The sequence below is a fragment of the Lynx rufus genome, unplaced genomic scaffold, assembly GCF_022079265.1.
Source record: "Lynx rufus isolate CCGP_SWC_20201006 ecotype Redwood Valley unplaced genomic scaffold, mLynRuf1.p SCAF_8, whole genome shotgun sequence".
Classification (NCBI taxonomy): domain Eukaryota; kingdom Metazoa; phylum Chordata; class Mammalia; order Carnivora; family Felidae; genus Lynx; species Lynx rufus.
The window spans coordinates 110,986,769-111,005,226 of NW_025814896.1; the positions used below are offsets into that span (position 1 = coordinate 110,986,769).

At 46.7% G+C, this 18,458-nt stretch overlaps 1 protein-coding gene across 1 annotated transcript in view; it reads right to left on the reverse strand.

Annotated features, from left to right (window-relative positions):
- Positions 1 to 18,458, reverse strand: part of VIT (vitrin) — a 71,248-nt gene that overhangs the window by 36,483 nt on the left and 16,307 nt on the right. Inside the window, exons 5-6 of the mRNA XM_047069217.1 lie at positions 12,759 to 12,950; positions 7,680 to 7,736 (exon numbers count right to left, since the gene is read on the reverse strand). Of these exons, the coding sequence (XP_046925173.1) occupies positions 7,680 to 7,736; positions 12,759 to 12,950 (249 nt within the window). The remainder of the gene's footprint in view (positions 1 to 7,679; positions 7,737 to 12,758; positions 12,951 to 18,458) is intronic.

Sequence of the window (18,458 nt, forward strand, 5' to 3'; positions counted from 1 at the left end):
GAGAGGTAGCATTAGAAAAAGAGAATGGGGTCAATCACTAAAAGTAACCTTGGGTTCTTGGGAGTCAAAAGTAGGAGCTTGGAGATCAGGTAATGTGCCTCATTACCAACCACCCCCTGAGCCGTGTCTGATTTGTGGTGTATGCGAGCTCAATCAATCCCAGAGGCGGGTCCTGGGGTGTGCAAGGTGGGGGCATAGGCCGCCCAGGCGGGAGCCTCTCAAGCAGACCCAACCCACGAGCGCTACTGGGTGTCTGCACGGCTGGAGATTTTTCTCTTTGACACGCCAAGAACAGACAAAGCAAAGAGACGTTTTCTAGAAGGTAAAACGCCTTGGCATGCCCACAAACTCTGACCATGTGGCAGGATGAGCTGCAGGGGCCAGCAGCCAGTGCGTGGGGAGTAAGGTATTTGCAAGAGTGCTGGAGATTTTTGAGGAAGATGGCGGCGTAGGAGGACGCTGGGCTCACCGCGCGTCCTGCTGATCACTTAGATTCCACCTACACCTGCCTAAATAACCCAGAAAACCGCCAGAGGATTAGCAGAACAGAGTCACCGGACCCAAGTGCAGACGAGAGGCCCACGGAAGAGGGTAGGAAGGGCGGCGAGGCGGTGCGCGCTCCACGGACTGGCGGGAGGGAGCCGGGGCGGAGGGGCGGCTCGCCGGCCAAGCAGAGCCCCCGAGTCCGGCTTGCAAAAGCGGAGGGGCCTGACGGACTGTGTTCCGACAGCAAGCGCGACTTAGCGTCTGGGAGGTCATAAGTTAACAGCTCTGCTCAGAAAGCGGGAAGGCTGGAGGACAAAGGGAGGGTGAGCTGCGGAGCCCCCGGACGACAGAGCTCAGTTTGGCGGGGAACAAAGGCGCTCGCCAGCGCCATCTCCCCCGCCCATCCCCCAGCCAAAATCCCAAAGGGAACCGGCTCCGGCCAGGGAAATTGCTCGCTCCGCGCGAACACCCAACTCTGTGCTTCTGCGGAGCCAAACCTCCGGCAGCGATCTGACTCCCTCCGGCTGCACAGGGCCCCTCCTGAAGTGGATCACCTAAGGAGAAGCGAGCTAAGCCTGCCCCCCCTGCCGCCGTGCACCTTGCCTTCCCACCCCAGCTAATACGCCAGATCCCCAGCATCACAAGCCTGGCAGTGTGCAAGTAGCCCAGACGGGCCACGCCACCCCACAGTGAATCCCGCCCCTAGGAGAGGGGAAGAGAAGGCACACACCAGTCTGACTGTGGCCCCAGCGGTGGGCTGGGGGCAGACATCAGGTCGGACTGCGGCCCCGCCCACCAACTCCAGTTATACACCACAGCACAGGGGAAGTGCCCTGCAGGCCCTCACCACACCAGGGACTATCCAAAATGACCAAGCGGAAGAATTCCCCCCAGAAGAATCTCCAGGAAATAACAACAGCTAATGAGCTGATCAAAAAGGATTTAAATAATATAACAGAAAGTGAATTTAGAATAATAGTCATAAAATTAATCGCTGGGCTGGAAAACAGCATACAGGACAGCAGAGAATCTCTTGCTACAGACATCAGGGGACTAATGAACAGTCACGAGGAGCTGAAAAACGCTTTAAAGGAAATGGAAAACAAAATGCAAACCGCCACAGCTCGGATGGAAGAGGCAGAGGAGAGAATAGGTGAACTAGAAGATAAAGTTATGGAAAAAGAGGAAGCTGAGAAAAAGAGAGATAAAAAAATCCAGGAGTATGAGGGGAAAATTAGAGAACTAAGTGATACACTAAAAAGAAATAATTTACGCATAATTGGTATCCCAGAGGAGGAAGAGAGAGGGAAAGGTGCTGAAGGGGTACTTGAAGAAATCATAGCTGAGAACTTCCCTGAACTGGGGAAGGAAAAAGGCATTGAAATCCAAGAGGCACAGAGAACTCCCTTCAGACGTAACTTGAATCGATCTTCTGCACGACATATCATAGTGAAACTGGCAAAATACAAGGATAAAGAGAAAATTCTGAAAGCAGCAAGGGGTAAACGTGCCCTCACATATAAAGGGAGACCTATAAGACTCGTGACTGATCTCTCTTTTGAAACTTGGCAGGCCAGAAAGAATTGGCACGAGATTTTCAGGGTGCTAGACAGCAAAAATATGCAGCCAAGAATCCTTTATCCAGCAAGTCTGTCATTTAGAATAGAAGGAGAGATAAAGGTCTTCCCAAACAAACAAAAACTGAAGGAATTTGTCACCACTAAACCAGCCCTACAAGAGATCCTAAGGGGGACCCTGTGAGACAAAGTACCAGAGACATCACTACAAGCATAAAACATACAGACATCACAATGACTCTAAACCCGTATCTTTCTATAATAACACTGAATGTAAATGGATTAAATGCGCCAACCAAAAGACATAGGGTATCAGAATGGATAAAAAAACAAGACCCATCTATTTGCTGTCTACAAGAGACTCATTTTAGACCTGAGGACACCTTTAGATTGAGAGTGAGGGGATGGAGAACTATTTATCATGCTACTGGAAGCCAGAAGAAAGCTGGAGTAGCCATACTTATATCAGACAAACTAGACTTTAAATTAAAGGCTGTAACAAGAGATGAAGAAGGACATTATATAATAGTTACAGGGTCTATCCATCAGGAAGAGCTAACAATTATAAATGTCTATGCGCCGAATACCGGAGCCCCCAAATATATAAAACAATTACTCATAAACATAAGCAACCTTATTGATAAGAATGTGGTAATTGCTGGGGACTTTAACACCCCACTTACAGAAATGGATAGATCATCTAGACACACGGTCAATAAAGAAACAAGGGCCCTGAATGAGACACTGGATCAGATGGACTTGACAGATATATTTAGAACTCTGCATCCCAAAGCAACAGAATATACTTTCTTCTCGAGTGCACATGGAACATTCTCCAAGATAGATCATATACTGGGTCACAAATCAGCCCTTCATAAGTTTACAAGAATTGAAATTATACCATGCATACTTTCAGACCACAATGCTATGAAGCTTGAAGTCAACCACAGGAAAAAGTCTGGAAAACCTCCAAAAGCATGGAGGTTAAAGAACACCCTACTCACGAATGAGTGGGTCAACCAGGCAATTAGAGAAGAAATCAAAAAATATATGGAAACAAACGAAAATGAAAATACAACAATCCAAACGCTTTGGGACGCAGCGAAGGCAGTCCTGAGAGGAAAATACATCGCAATCCAGGCCTATCTCAAGAAACAAGAAAAATCCCAAATACAAAATCTAACAGCACACCTAAAGGAAATAGAAGCAGAACAGCAAAGGCAGCCTAAACCCAGCAGAAGAAGAGAAATAATAAAGATCAGAGCAGAAATAAACAATATAGAATCTAAAAAAACTGTAGAGCAGATCAACGAAACCAAGAGTTGGTTTTTTGAAAAAATAAACAAAATTGACAAACCTCTAGCCAGGCTTCTCAAAAAGAAAAGGGAGATGACCCAAATAGATAAAATCATGAATGAAAATGGAATTATTACAACCAATCCCTCAGAGATACAAACAATTATCAGGGAATACTATGAAAAATTATATGCCAACAAATTGGACAACCTGGAAGAAATGGACAAATTCCTGAACACCCACACTCTTCCAAAACTCAATCAGGAGGAAATAGAAAGCTTGAACAGACCCATCACCAGCGAAGAAATTGAATCGGTTATCAAAAATCTCCCAACAAATAAGAGTCCAGGACCAGATGGCTTCCCAGGGGAGTTCTACCAGACGTTTAAAGCAGAGATAATACCTATCCTTCTCAAGCTATTCCAAGAAATAGAAAGGGAAGGAAAACTTCCAGAATCATTCTATGAAGCCAGTATTACTTTGATTCCTAAACCAGACAGAGACCCAGTAAAAAAAGAGAACTACAGGCCAATATCCCTGATGAATATGGATGCCAAAATTCTCAATAAGATACTAGCAAATCGAATTCAACAGCATATAAAAAGAATTATTCACCATGATCAAGTGGGATTCATTCCTGGGATGCAGGGCTGGTTCAACATTCGCAAATCAATCAACGTGATACATCACATTAACAAAAAAAAAGAGAAGAACCATATGATCCTGTCAATCGATGCAGAAAAGGCCTTTGATAAAATCCAGCACCCTTTCTTAATAAAAACCCTTGAGAAAGTCGGGATAGAAGGAACATACTTAAAGATCATAAAAGCCATTTATGAAAAGCCCACAGCTAACATCATCCTCAACGGGGAAAAACTGAGAGCTTTTTCCCTGAGATCAGGAACACGACAGGGATGCCCACTCTCACCGTTGTTATTTAACATAGTGCTGGAAGTTCTAGCATCAGCAATCAGACAACAAAAGGAAATCAAAGGCATCAAAATTGGCAAAGATGAAGTCAAGCTTTCGCTTTTTGCAGATGACATGATATTATACATGGAAAATCCGATAGACTCCACCAAAAGTCTGCTAGAACTGATACATGAATTCAGCAAAGTTGCAGGATACAAAATCAATGTACAGAAATCAGTTGCATTCTTATACACTAACAATGAAGCAACAGAAAGACAAATAAAGAAACTGACCCCATTCACAATTGCACCAAAAAGCATAAAATACCTAGGAATAAATCTAACCAAAGATGTAAAGGATCTGTATGCTGAAAATTATAGAAAGCTTATGAAGGTAATTGAAGAAGATTTAAAGAAATGGAAAGACATTCCCTGCTCATGGATTGGAAAAATAAATATTGTCAAAATGTCAATACTACCCAAAGCTATCTACACATTCAATGCAATCCCAATCAAAATTGCACCAGCATTCTTCTCGAAACTAGAACAAGCAATCCTAAAATTCATATGGAACCACAAAAGGCCCCGAATAGCCAAAGGAATTTTGAAGAAGAAGACCAAAGCAGGAGGCATCACAATCCCAGACTTCAGCCTCTACTACAAAGCTGTCATCATCAAGACAGCATGGTATTGGCACAAAAACAGACACACAGACCAATGGAATAGAATAGAAACCCCAGAACTAGACCCACAAACATATGGCCAACTCATCTTTGACAAAGCAGGAAAGAACATCCAATGGAAAAAAGACAGCCTCTTTAACAAATGGTGCTGGGAGAACTGGACAGCAACATGCAGAAGGTTGAAACTAGACCACTTTCTCACACCATTTACAAAAATAAACTCAAAATGGATAAAGGACCTAAATGTGAGACAGGAAACCATCAGAACCTTAGAGGAGAAAGCAGGAAAAGACCTCTCTGACCTCAGCCGTAGCAATCTCTTACTCGACACATCCCCAAAGGCAAGGGAATTAAAAGCAAAAGTGAATTACTGGGACCTTATGAAGATCAAAAGCTTCTGCACAGCAAAGGAAACAACCAACAAAACTAAAAGGCAACCAACGGAATGGGAAAAGATATTTGCAAATGACATATCGGACAAAGGGCTAGTATCTAAAATCTATAAAGAGCTCACCAAACTCCACACCCGAAAAACAAATAACCCAGTGAAGAAATGGGCAGAAAACATGAATAGACACTTCTCTAAAGAAGACATCCAGATGGCCAACAGGCACATGAAAAGATGTTCAGCGTCGCTCCTTATCAGGGAAATACAAATCAAAACCACACTCAGGTATCACCTCACGCCAGTCAGAGTGGCCAAAATGAACAAATCAGGAGACTATAGATGCTGGAGAGGATGTGGAGAAACGGGAACCCTCTTGCACTGTTGGTGGGAATGCAAATTGGTGCAGCCGCTCTGGAAAACAGTGTGGAGGTTCCTCAGAAAATTAAAAATAGACCTACCCTATGACCCAGCAATAGCACTGCTAGGAATCTACCCAAGGGATATAGGAGTACTGATGCATAGGGGCACTTGTACCCCAATGTTCATAGCAGCACTCTCAACAATAGCCAAATTATGGAAAGAGCCTAAATGTCCATCAACTGATGAATGGATAAAGAAATTGTGGTTTATATACACAATGGAATACTACGTGGCAATGAGAAAAAATGAAATATGGCCTTTTGTAGCAACGTGGATGGAACTGGAGAGTGTGATGCTAAGTGAAATAAGCCATACAGAGAAAGACAGATACCATATGGTTTCACTCTTATGTGGATCCTGAGAAACTCAACAGGAACCCATGGGGGAGGGGAAGGGAGAAAAAAAAAAAAGACGTTAGAGTGGGAGAGAGCCAAAGCATAAGAGACTGTTAAAAACTGAGAACAAACTGAGGGTTGATGGGGGGTGGGAGGGAGGGGCGGGTGGGTGATGGGTATTGAGGAGGGCACCTTTTGGGATGAGCACTGGGTGTTGTATGGAAACCAATTTGTCAATAAACTTCATAAAAAAAAAAATAAATAAAATAAAAAAAATAAAAAAAAAAAAAAAAAAAAAGAGTGCTGGAGCACGGCTGGTGAGCAGCGGGCAGCTTACCCGGGCTGACCTGTGCTCCAGCAGGCTTCTGGAAAGCAGCTCTGGGAGAATCCTGACTTTGGATACCTGATGGGATCACACGGCATCAGCTGATTCAGGTGCAACCAGCAGTCTGCTCTCCTCCCTTAATTTGCCCCCTGGTATAAGTGCCCCTGGTTCAGATCTTCCTTGGAGGTCAGCCAAGCTGGCTGAGCTTGGCTCTCCTTCTGGGGGTGGTGGAGGAGGCAGAGATCCTAGCCAAGGGGACAGGCTGCGGGAGTGCCCCGTGCCTGGCTGCCTGAAGGGTCCCGGGGCCCTACTGAAGGCTAGGATGGCCTTGGAACCCTTGCCTTGCCCAGAGATCTGATTCTTAAAACCCTTTGTCCAGGACAACAGCGTGTGCTTTGGCAAAGGTACAGTTGGGCAGCAACTAGATGGGGGACCACATGGAGCCCCTGCTCTGATCCAGTATCAAAGCAAAACAGAACCTACAGTCTCTAGGAATCTTTTAACATGCGGAGGACAGACTGGTATCCCCCAGCAAGAGTAAAACCTGGACTCTTTTCCTTGGGAGACCCAGGCCCCACATGGCAGTGCCCTGTGGCTGCAAAAGGCTTTGTGTCCCTGTATCGAGTGGATCAGCTTGTGGCCCAGGCCCTGAGCACAGTTTGTAGAAAGCGCCCGGCCCTGCTGGATTTTCCTTTCTAATCTCTGCAGGCCTCCAGGGCATCACAGAGAAGAGAATTACTTGCCTCGTCCCTCTGCCATCCCAGGGCTTGGGCCAAACTTTAAGGGATCCACACAGACGTGAACAAAGGGTTGCTGGGAGTGTCATAAGTCACAGAATTCCTGGAGGAGAGAGAATGGGCTTCTATTCTCCGTATCATAGAATTACCCCAGCAAGATCGGCTCTGCCCTTCCCTAGACAAAGCCACAAATTTTTCTCTTTCTTTTACCCTACTTCCTCAAGCATAAACCCCAGAGAGTATCCCTTTTCAGGTTTACAAGAGCCTAGTTACTGAATCCTTAGGAATTTCCATCCTAACCCGCACAAAAGTGCCTCGAGGGAACAGCCATGGGTGAAAGCTTTGCATTCCTTTCAAGCTTCCTCACAAGCTGGGCCCCTGAGCAGCATCTCCTGTTGGCATCGCTGGTTTAATGCCCTCTGTCCAAATCTAAATCAAACGGCAAGGATCTGGAATGACAAAGCTCATGTAAACACGCTTAACTTCCATCAGTAGCTGGAAAGGTGAGTTCAGGTTCTTACCTGGATCCGCGCGGGGGCTGTTTTGGCCGCTTGTGTAGGTGCTGGTGGCCCAGAGATCTGTAATAACATTTGACCGGTCAGAGCATGAATTTTCATTGAACTGTTCTCATTCTTTCCATGATCTAGCCTAGCAAGACATTACCAAGGTCAGAGCTAAGGTAAAGCTTTGTCCTTGGGCGGTCTGAACCTACCCCGAGGAGGCATTGAAATGGAAAAAAAAAGGGGGGGGGAGCAGGGATTTAATTCAAAATACTGACTGAAAATTCCACATAATAATCATCCTTGTATTTCACAATTGTCAAAGTAAGTATCTTTTACTAAAGTGCCATATTTTTTTTTTTATACTTCGTTATTCTTACAATAATTCTCAACGGTGCCACTCCTGAGGAGGTTAAAGTAATCCTTCAATAGCAATGTCACTTAACATTTAACAATTTGCTTAAATGGCGTTAACAGGGTATTGACACAAATAGCATTAGCTTTCAGTCATTTTAAAGGCACACGAAGGGTTATCCTTAATTACTTTATGAGAAAATCAAATGCAACTTCGGTGTTCATTATTTATTGGGCAATTGCTCTGAAGCAAGGCTTTAAAAGGAAGGAGGGGGATTTTATAAAGAGGGAACCATGGAAAATGAGCTGAAAGAAGGAACCAAGTTTCAGGGAGGGGGAGAGAAAAAAAAGGTCATGGAACAATATCAATTTCTCTTAAAACCCAAACTGTCCACAAGCCAACGTTTCCCTCCCTTTGACTCTGTTCCATCCGTCTGAATACAAACTCTAAATAGCTTTGTTTTCTGTCTCATTGTAACGATAACATGTGCTCACTGCGAAAATATATGCCGTGTATAGCAAGAACCCACATGCAATCCCTCTATCCTCCGGTTGCTGGTACACAAAAGTGAGATCAGCACCCGTGCTGTTTTGTCGACTCGTTCCTTGAGTTAACAACCCACCACAGGCCAGTCTCCTGCCGGGAGGTGCACATATTCATCAAAATGGTAATAGCTGTGTGCTAATTGCTTTAACCATTCTGATGGTGGACAATTAAATCGCTTGTACTTCTTTTTCTGTTAGGGACAACATCTGTGTCCAGGCTCCTTGTCCCCCTCAGATGACGTCACCTCAGGATACATTCCAGTAAGTGCAAATTCTGGGTCGTTTCTCTACACTTTTGCCCAAACCACGTATCCTCAGTTTCTCATGTGAATTGGTGAAGAAGGATGTGGTATAGCTTAATTTGCATTGATTTGATTCCTGGGGAGGTTGAACATCTTCTGCTCTATTTATTGGTCATTTACAGTTCTTCCACTGTGGCTTGCCTGGTCATGACCTTCACCTATTTTTCCATGGGAATGTTCATCTTTTTCTTACTATTTGTTAAGACTGGACTTGAAGACCTAAGTTTTCCACATAAACTTAAAGACAGATAAGCTTTCAGAGAGGAGATGAACGGCGAGAAGGTGAATGACCACAGCCGCCCGCATGTCTTGCCACCAGGCGGCGCTCTGCTCCCTTCCTTGGTTTACCCTTCTTCGTGGGCACATGTAATGTTAGGTCTCCTGAGTCACCTGTGGCACTTCTTGAAAGGAACCCGACTAGGAAAATCATGCCCAGCAGAGCCACCCCATCCTTGTAAGCCTGCGGTAGATTCAGCTGACCCTGCAGAGCAGGCCTGGAGGGATTTTCCATCTTTTCCAGAACTCCTTCCCCAGCATATCTACGGATCTGGTTCTACTGGCTGCCCTCTCTGGTTGTGGGATGTGGCTCTGTGGGTGCCCGTGTAGTCTGGCTTCTCTCATGACGGACAGCCTCACTCCTGTCCCTCTGAGAAGTCTCTGTTGCTCTGGCTCTTGGCTCCCTTACCCCCAGCCTTGATTTGTTCCTCACTGTCTTATTAGGTTTGCCTATTCACGGGTCAGTTAAGGGGTGTCCAGACCCACCCTTTTTCTTCCATCTGTATCAGCTCCTCTTCTTGGGCTGGGAGAGCCCCTGTCTTTTCCTGGTACAAAGGTTCCACCTTCCGCAAGACTCCCTCCAAGTTCCTATGTTCTGTCTGAGAGGCAGCCTTTTATCTTATTGTAGAGCAAAGATACTCATTGATCCCAGAGGCAGATTGCTCCTGTTCTGGTACACACTTCTAGGTGTCCTAAGCTGAAGGGACCCGTTGCAGGGATCTTGGTAGGGTGTGTTCACAGGTGTAGCCCAAGATCTCAGGGCAGTGCCTGACACATAGTAGGCTCTCAATAAATATTTGTTGAATAAACAAATAAATTAGGTTTTACCTGGACACCCCATCTACAACACACTTCTACAGTCTTTTGACTCTCGTCAATACAAAAGAGGAGAAAACCCTTAATAAAGGCAGTAACTTGTCTATCAGCAATAGGAGAGTTGCTCTGTTATAGCTGGCAGAACATTCTCAGTTGATTTGAAGAAAAAAAGGAATTATCTGTGTACTGATTATGATTTAATATAGTTGGGCTACAAGATCACAGCAAGCTACCTATAGCCATACATGAATATAGGCATTCGTGAAAGTAGACTTACGGTTACCTGGGGCTGGGGGATGGAGGGATCAGTTAATGGGTACAGGTTTCTTTTGGGGATGATGCAAATGTTCTAGAATCGATTGTGGGGATGGTTGCCTAACTCTGCAAATATACTAAGAGCAACTGAATTGTATGATTTCAATGGGTGAATTGTATGATATGTGGAAAGTATTTCAACAAACTCTTCTTAAAAAAAGAAAAAGACAGAGGGCTTCAAACATCCATTTTCATTTCTCTTCATTCCTACAGCAAATCCTTTGAGCGGGCAACATGGTTTCTTCATGCCCCCTCTCCCTTCCTCCCCTTCCGGTCTGGCCCATTTCTTGGCAGTTACCGTGGAGGCGGCATGGAGCGCTCGTTCTGAGTGTTTGCCTGGCAGGCTGTGGGGCGGCGTGGGCGCTGGCCGAGGTTGAAGAGGGAGGCTGCCGGGCTGGGAGGCTGCTGTCCAACGGCCCCTGTCCCCCAGCCAGGAATAATGAGGCTTTGCCAGGTCAGGAGCCACTACATCAAGTTCCTTGAGGTTTCTACCAGCACAGGCCCAGCCTGTCACAGGATTTCCAAGCTCCCAGTGTTGCCAGATAAATATGCCACATGTTTAATTACACGTGTTATGTAAAAACTGACCTCCTCCGAGGAGACACCAGGAGCAAACAACCACTCAAAAGTCTCTGAAAGAATCAAGGGCCCCTAAAGTCAAGAGCCTGAAGTTATGAAGAAGGAAAGCTTGTGGCTTGAGGGCCTCTCTCACCCAGGATCCTTGCTTCCTATTTCCTCTTGCTGTCAGGCATCATGTGCTCGTGTTAGCCGGGGTTCCAGAGGAACAGGATGGCGGGGGCGGGGACGGGGGTCATGTCCTGTGTATCCCGGCATTATTTTTATGGCATTTTTATTTGGGTACTTTCCATCATCGATCCTTCCAGGGGTTGTTCATCCCATGGAATGAAAATAACCCTTGTTTCATAGAGTAGTTAGGAACATTGAGTAAAACAGTGCACACAGGGTGCCCAGCACAGGGAAGCATGGACTGCGTGCTCCATTGTTGTTATTCTTCACCACAGTGGGCGTTGGGGGTGCCTAACATCCTCTGGCCTCGCTGCCCCATCCGTGGCAAGGGCAGGTCAGGCCCCTGCTTCTGGGATGGCTTCATTCGTGCCTGGGGTGTTCGTTTATGGCAGGGATGCCTCCTGCAGGACAGTCAGGGGGGAACCCGGCTGCTGGGGTGCCATCGTGGCTTGCTGTTTCCCAGCCGTGTGACCTGGGCCAGTTTCCTCACTGCCCTTCTCTCTGGTTTCCTCATCAATGCAAGGAATTAGTGAAATCAGAAGTCGTAGATCTAATTACGTAGCTCGGTTATGAGGATCTCGTAGGCTAATTGTAAGGTGCTTCGAAGTGTCCAGCATGTTGCAAGTGCTGATGTTATTTGTTAGAAAAAAGGACGAATGGATGGCTGGACTCTGATATGGAACAGGCAAGGGCCCTGCTGTGTGGCTGGAGGTGAGGCTGAAGGAACAAGTCCTGGGCACGTCCTCCTAGAAGGAGAAAATGGCCCTGGGTGGGAAATATTTAGAAAAACCTGCTGTCACTCCTGCTGTGGAAGGTTCCGGACTCTTTCCAGAAGACCTTTAGAAATGAGACGGTCTTATTAGCCTAGGAAGGCTTGCATAAAAACCTGCATAGAAACTAGAGACTGAGTTATCAGATGAGCTCTTGAGGTAATACCATGTAATACCAAGATTGGTTAAATCTAAAACACTATTTAAGAAATGGATACATAAAAAGCAATCAGAAAGGGAATAAAAACTTTAGCTGTCTGGCTTTTCCTATAGTTTTTTTTTTGGTTTTTTTTTTTTTTTTTTTTGGTTTTGTTTGCTTCTAATATTTGAAGACTTCCAGGAGCATACGTTTGTCCCTTAAAACAAAACGCAACAGCATTTACCTTGAAACCTACTATCCCGGGGCACCTGGGTGGCGTAGTCGGTTAAGCGTCCGACTTCAGCCAGGTCACGATCTCGCGGTCCGGGAGTTCGAGCCCCGCGTCGGGCTCTGGGCTGATGGCTCAGAGCCTGGAGCCTGTTTCCGACTCTGTGTCTCCCTCTCTCTCTGTCCCTCCCCCGTTCATGCTCTGTCTCTCTCTGTCTCAAAAATAAATAAACGTTGAAAAAAAAAAAATTAAAAAAAAAAAAAAAGAAACCTACTATCCCTTCGACTCGGCTATTGCAATGGGAAAGTTTCACGTAACGTCCTACCTTCCTAAGTATGGTAACAGCAGTCACACTTCCGAATCTGTCTTAAGCCCCTTCCACGTGGTTCGCTTAGCTCTTAGCTTGGTCCTAACGTAGTATCAGGCTCAGATTTACCCCTGGAGTCTGGAAGGACACAACCACGTACTTCCGGCCCAGGTCTCGGCGCTACTCCTCAGCCAGCTCAAGAGGCGGGACTCCGCACGAGCATTCGGACAGAGCTGTTACCCCGGAAGCCCCGTCTCCTACTTTCCTAGAGCATGACAACACACAGTCTACCTACTGACCCAGCTCCCCGCTCCTGAGGCCCACGGGCTGGGGTCTGAGGCTGCTGCTGGTGGAGCCGGCAGATGGGGACGGCTTTGGCAGGCTGGCGTGGGCGGCTCCAGTGGCAGTGGCTCCCGTTACCTGCGTCAGGGTGACTGGCTGTGCGGTTGTTCCTGGAACTGGTGGCTTCTGGTAGGCTCTCGTGGCCTCATCTGTAAAAAAGACGAAATTATACTGAGTCCTGCCAATTGGCTGGTGGGCCCTTCGGGACAGAAACGAATGCTTATTGAACACTAGCTTTGGGCAAAGATCTCTGCTAGCTGCTGCGCAGGAGAAAATCCACCTGCCCGAAAGGAATGTACAATCTGGAGGGAACAATGAGCCAATAAACAAACCAAAGACTAAATAACAGTAAAATATTTAACTTTTTTTAACGTTTATTCATTTTTTGAGAGAGAGAGAGAGAGACAGAGCGTGAGCGGGGGAGTGGCAGAGAGAGAAGGAGACACAGAATCCGAAGCAGGCTCCTGGTTCTGAAATGACAGCACGGAGCCTGATGCGGGGCTCGAACTCACAATGTGAGATCGTGACGTGAGCCGAAGTTGGACGCTTAACTGAGCCACCCAGGCGCCCCATAACAATAAAATATTTAAACAGTTAAATCCTACAGCAACACTGAGAAGGCAGAATATGATTTACTGCCAAATTAATTTGCCAGACACCAGAAGCAATGGTTTATGAACCTTTTTCTTTCTTTTTTTTTTTGCTGTGTCAGCATTGACCTAGGGATGGAAGGAACTTTGGGGCTTTCACTGTGACTTACTCTCAGAGAATGCATTCTAGATGTTCTAGCTTAGACTGGTTCATGACTAGTCAACTCACTCCTCTGGGCCCCAGTTTTCTCATCTGTAAAATGGGGTAATGGAAATAATTACATGGTAAGGATCACCTAGATTCTACTAAATTGCGCTCTTCATTCATGTGTAATGATTTACATTGTTTCTATGATTTACAGAAATTTTTTTAGTTGGGGCACCTGGGTGGCTCAGTCAGTTGAGCATCCAACTTCAGCTCAGGTCATGATCTCACTGTTCGTGGGTTCAAGCCCTGGGTCGGGCTCTGTGCTGACAGCTCAGAGCCTGGAGTCTGTTTTGGATTCTGTGTCTCCCTCTCTCTCTTCCCCTCCCCCACTCATTCTCTCTCTCTCTCTCTCTCTCTCTCTCTCTCTCTCTCAAATAAATAAACATTAAAAAAATTAAAAAAAATTTTTTAAGTTTTATTTATTTAGTTTGAGGAAGACAGAGACAGTGTGAGTGGGGAAGAGGCAGAGAAGGAGGGAGAGAGAGAATCCCAAGCAGGCTCTGTGCCCGATATGGGGCTTGAACCGTGAGATCATGACCTGAGCTGAAATCAGAGTCAGACACTTAACCGACTGAGCCACCCAGGCACCCCTCCACAATTTTAAACAAGTCTTAATGTGTTAGTTCTCTGGGGGCCCTGACAGTTTCTCTGAAGGTTTAGGGCACAAGTGGCTATCCTCTGGGCATTGGATATTGTATTGACAGCCATGGTCTGTGTCAGAAGGGGACACAAAATGGTCCCCAAACTGAACAGCACCCCAGTCCTGGGAGGGACCAGTTACATGTGTCACCTGAGCCCCCCAGCAGGGACATTAACTCCTATGCCTGCTCCTCTGTATTAGTGTCCTAGTGCTGCTGCCATAAATTGTCACAAACGCACAAACTGGCTTAAAACAACAAAAATCTATTCTCTCACAGCTCTGAAGGCCAAAAGTTGGAACTCAGTGTCACTGGGGCTGACCTCAAGGTGTCAGCAGTCAAGGTGTGAACGGAACCTGCTTTCTGCCTCTTCCATTGTCTGGTGGCTGCTGGCATTACTTGGCTTGTGGCCACACCCCTCCAGTCCTCAAGGCCAACATCCTGAGTTTCTCTCTGCTCTGTCTTCACATGACCCTCTCCTCCATGTGTATCAAATCTCCCTCTGTCTCCCCCTGCCCCAGATAATTCAGGATAGTCTCCCCATTCCAAAGATCTTGACCTAATCCCATTGGCCAAGCACCCCTCCCCTTTCTTGTTTTGCCGTATATGGAAGAATTCACAGATACCAGGGACAAGGACGTGGGTATCTTTGGTGGTGCTGGGGCATTTTTCAGCTTACCACAGCATCGTAGCCATAGCTTTTTTTTTTTTTATTATTATTAAGTTTATTTATTTTGAGAGAGAGACAAGTGACAGAGCAGGAGTAGGAGAGGGGCAGAGAGAGAGGGAGAGAGAGAATCCCAAGCAGACTCCATGCTCTCAGCATGGAGCCCGACATGGGGCTCAATCTCATGAACTGTGAGATGATGACCTGAGCTGAAATTAAGAGTTAGATGCTTAACCAACTGAGGCACCCAGGTGCTCCCCGCCCCCAGCTCTAGCTTTTAACTCTGCTTAGGGATATACATCTTCGGTGCATAGAACAGCAGGCCGAAGGGACAGCATCTGAGATTAGGTGCCGTGCTGTTCCTGTGAACCATCCAACTTCTTCTTTGACATTGTACAGCATGCTGGGAAAACAGTGTCAGCACCATGACCTTGGACCGGTCACACAGGCACATGTGTGCCGGGGCATTTAGACCCATCACCCAGCACTGGCATCTGCTCGTTTCCCACCCTGCCGCTGTCACCTGTGAGCACTGACTCGGGAGAGCATATCAGCATACAGTGCCCCAGACACAGGTTGGAGTTTGGCCGTTCAGTCTGCTCTCGTAGGCCATCCGGGCTCTCCTTTTCCCTGTTGTCACCAACAGTCGGTCACCTTCAAATCTGCCCGGAGATGGTGGCAGACGATTGCTAAAGAGCTGGCAGCAGCTTTGGGGGGGGTCAGCCAGTCTTCACGCCGTCCTCGGGCAAAACCAAACCTGCGTGGTTTATGACATTTCCGTGACTTCAAAGGAACTGAGCCTTCATGACAAGTCCTAGGGAAGTTTCTGATTTCTCCGGAGTAGTCTTCTGTCTTACTCTCTGGTAAATGCTCCGAAGCATTAGCGTCTTGTTAGGGGGATGTGGGCCCAGGTAGGACCCGCTTCATACAGGGAAGAGCCATTTAATAGAATAACATATATATTTTATGAAATAGGATAAAAGTATTAATTTGGAAAGAAAGATATAAAACCTACAGTACATTTTACTTGGAAATTGTTAATTAAGCCACAATTAAAAATAAAACTTCTAGCAGTAATGAATTTTGTCACCTTACACTCATGAGATATTGAAGACATGAAATGTCTTTTTCTCACACCATTGGCTAACTGTGAGGTTTCCAAGCACCCCCAGTCTTCCTTTGCTAACATCGATGGCTGGAGAGCAGATTAAATATCCTGATGGCAGCCAGTCGTGTTAGCTGCTTAGGACACAGATACTTTCAAGTGAGTCATAAATTCAACCAAGAGATCCATGTGTCTGGTTTTCCATGGTCTTCCATGGGCTGTTATTTCCACTTGCTCTCCTGCCTGGAACAGAACTGTCTTTAAGATGAAGACAGAGAAAGAACTCTTCCCCAGTTGCTCCCAATTCCTTACGGAACATAACGCCTGATGTGACCCAAAGTGAATTCTTCATTGCACCAGGTTCCTTTTGAGCAGTTAGAAACAAAACCATTAAAATGGTTTCTTCATACAATGTCAGATACACAGAAGCCTCATGGAAATCTTTTCAAAGATTTTCATGGGAAAATGTGAAAATTTCCTTTAGGCTCTTAACATATTACTCTATGGACAAGGTCATGTAGTGTTCTTTTTTTTTTTTTTAATTTTTTAAGTTTAGTTGTTTATTTTGAGAGAGAGAGCAAGTGAGCATGAGAAGGGGAAGGGCAGCGAGACAGAGGGGGGGAGAGAGAGAGAGAGAGAGAGAGAGAGAGAGAGAGAGAGAGAGAATTCCAAGCAGGCTTTACACCATCAGCGCAGAGCCCGATGTGGGGCCCAAACCTACAAACTGAGATCGTGACCTGAGCCAAAATCCAGAGTTGGACGCTCAACGAATGGAGCCCACCCAGGCGCCCCAGGTCATGAACAGTTCTGAACAACCTGCTCAACAGCAGCAGGAGGTCCTCAGAGCTCCCTACACCTGACTCATCATTGAATCATAGCGACGGTGTTAAAATGCAGACTCCAGGGCCCTAATCACATAGATTCTGATGCGCTGCATCTGGGACGGACCCTGGAAATCTGATTTGAGAACCGTCAGCCAGCATCAGGCTGGACTCCTGACTTCAGGCCTCAGCAGCTCGGCCACTACCGTTCCTTTGCTGTAAAACGGGGATGGTCAGACCGACCTGACGAGGCCGGGTCCTAACTAGGCACCATGTCTGTGAGGGGTCTGCACAGTGCCCGGCACATGGTGGGCACTCGGCAAGTGGCAGTAGCTGACACTTATCGTCGTGTTGTGTCACCCCTCCCCTTCCCCCAGTGGAGGACAGTGCGGACACTGAAGCCCAGTTAACAGCAGTGTCTGGAGGTCAGGGTGACGAGGGAGGGTTTGCTCTTCCCGCCACTGAGTCAGGATTATACACGAGGGCAGGAAATCTATTCACTAAGCATCTACTACGTGCCAGATGCCGTGAAGGCCTCTTTGACAGAGGCATTCACATTGGATACCAGTCACAGTCCCGGAAGCCAAGCCAAGAAGAGGTCTCACAGACAACAGGTGGCAGAGCCAGGATTCGGACCCCTATTGGTTTGATTCCAAATTCCGTATGTCTTTCCTCCAAAGGGGAACACGGTGGAAGGCAAGTCATCAAGAGCCTCGAGATTCCTGAATGCGGTTCCCACCAGAGGGTGGCCCAAGGTCTCTCTAGAGTGGTGGTGGAGCCTGTCTTATTCCCAAGACGGGGGGGCTGGGGTGGCCTTGGTGGGTACAGGCTGTGAGGGCAGGAGGCTCTGAGAAGTGTAACGGAAACGTCAGCTTGATTTTCCTCTGGGGGGTGGGAGGGCCAGGGCGCGTGGCCAAGGGGAAGCAGGAGGGGGCTCTCCGGCCACTTTCGCTCAGAACCCTCTGAGAAGCATTTCCTTCCCTTTCTCTCGCTGTAGTGCCAGCGATGCGCCTTCTCGGGTTTGGTGAGCTTCTCTGAACCAACACTTACCTGTTTTTACTTAGTTCAGAGTAGCTGGAGACTCGAGCCCAATACCAGCTGCCTGCCTGACGGTTGCTGCCTGCCTGGGGAAACAGCATTTAAATCAGAAGGAGCTGCCCCTGGCAAATCAAGGTGCTTTGTAGTTGTTTTTTTTTTTTGTTTTTTTTTTTAAGATGTTTCCTATTTGTTGAGTGAGCTCTTTTCCCATGGAAGAAGGCTGCTTTGCTGTGAGGGGGTCATCCTGACCTGATTTACCTGTTAACTCACTGTCTTGGAGGGATTAGGAAGCCTGTTATCTGCACATGCCAAGACCAGAGCAAGTAACTGCTGGCCCCCATATCGTCATCTCATCTGCTTCCCCCCGTTTCTATAGGAATTTTGTCATCGGGATAGGAAAAAAGGGGACCCCCCTTTTATGGTTCTCACTGGAATTTTTTTTTTAATACTTATTTATTTTTGAGAGAAAGCCTAAGAGCGTCCACGAGTAGGGGAAGGACGGGGGGTGGGGAGGGGGGACAGAGGATCTCAAAGCAGGCTCTGCACTGACCGCAGAGAGCCCGACGCGGGGCTCGAACTCACAAACCATG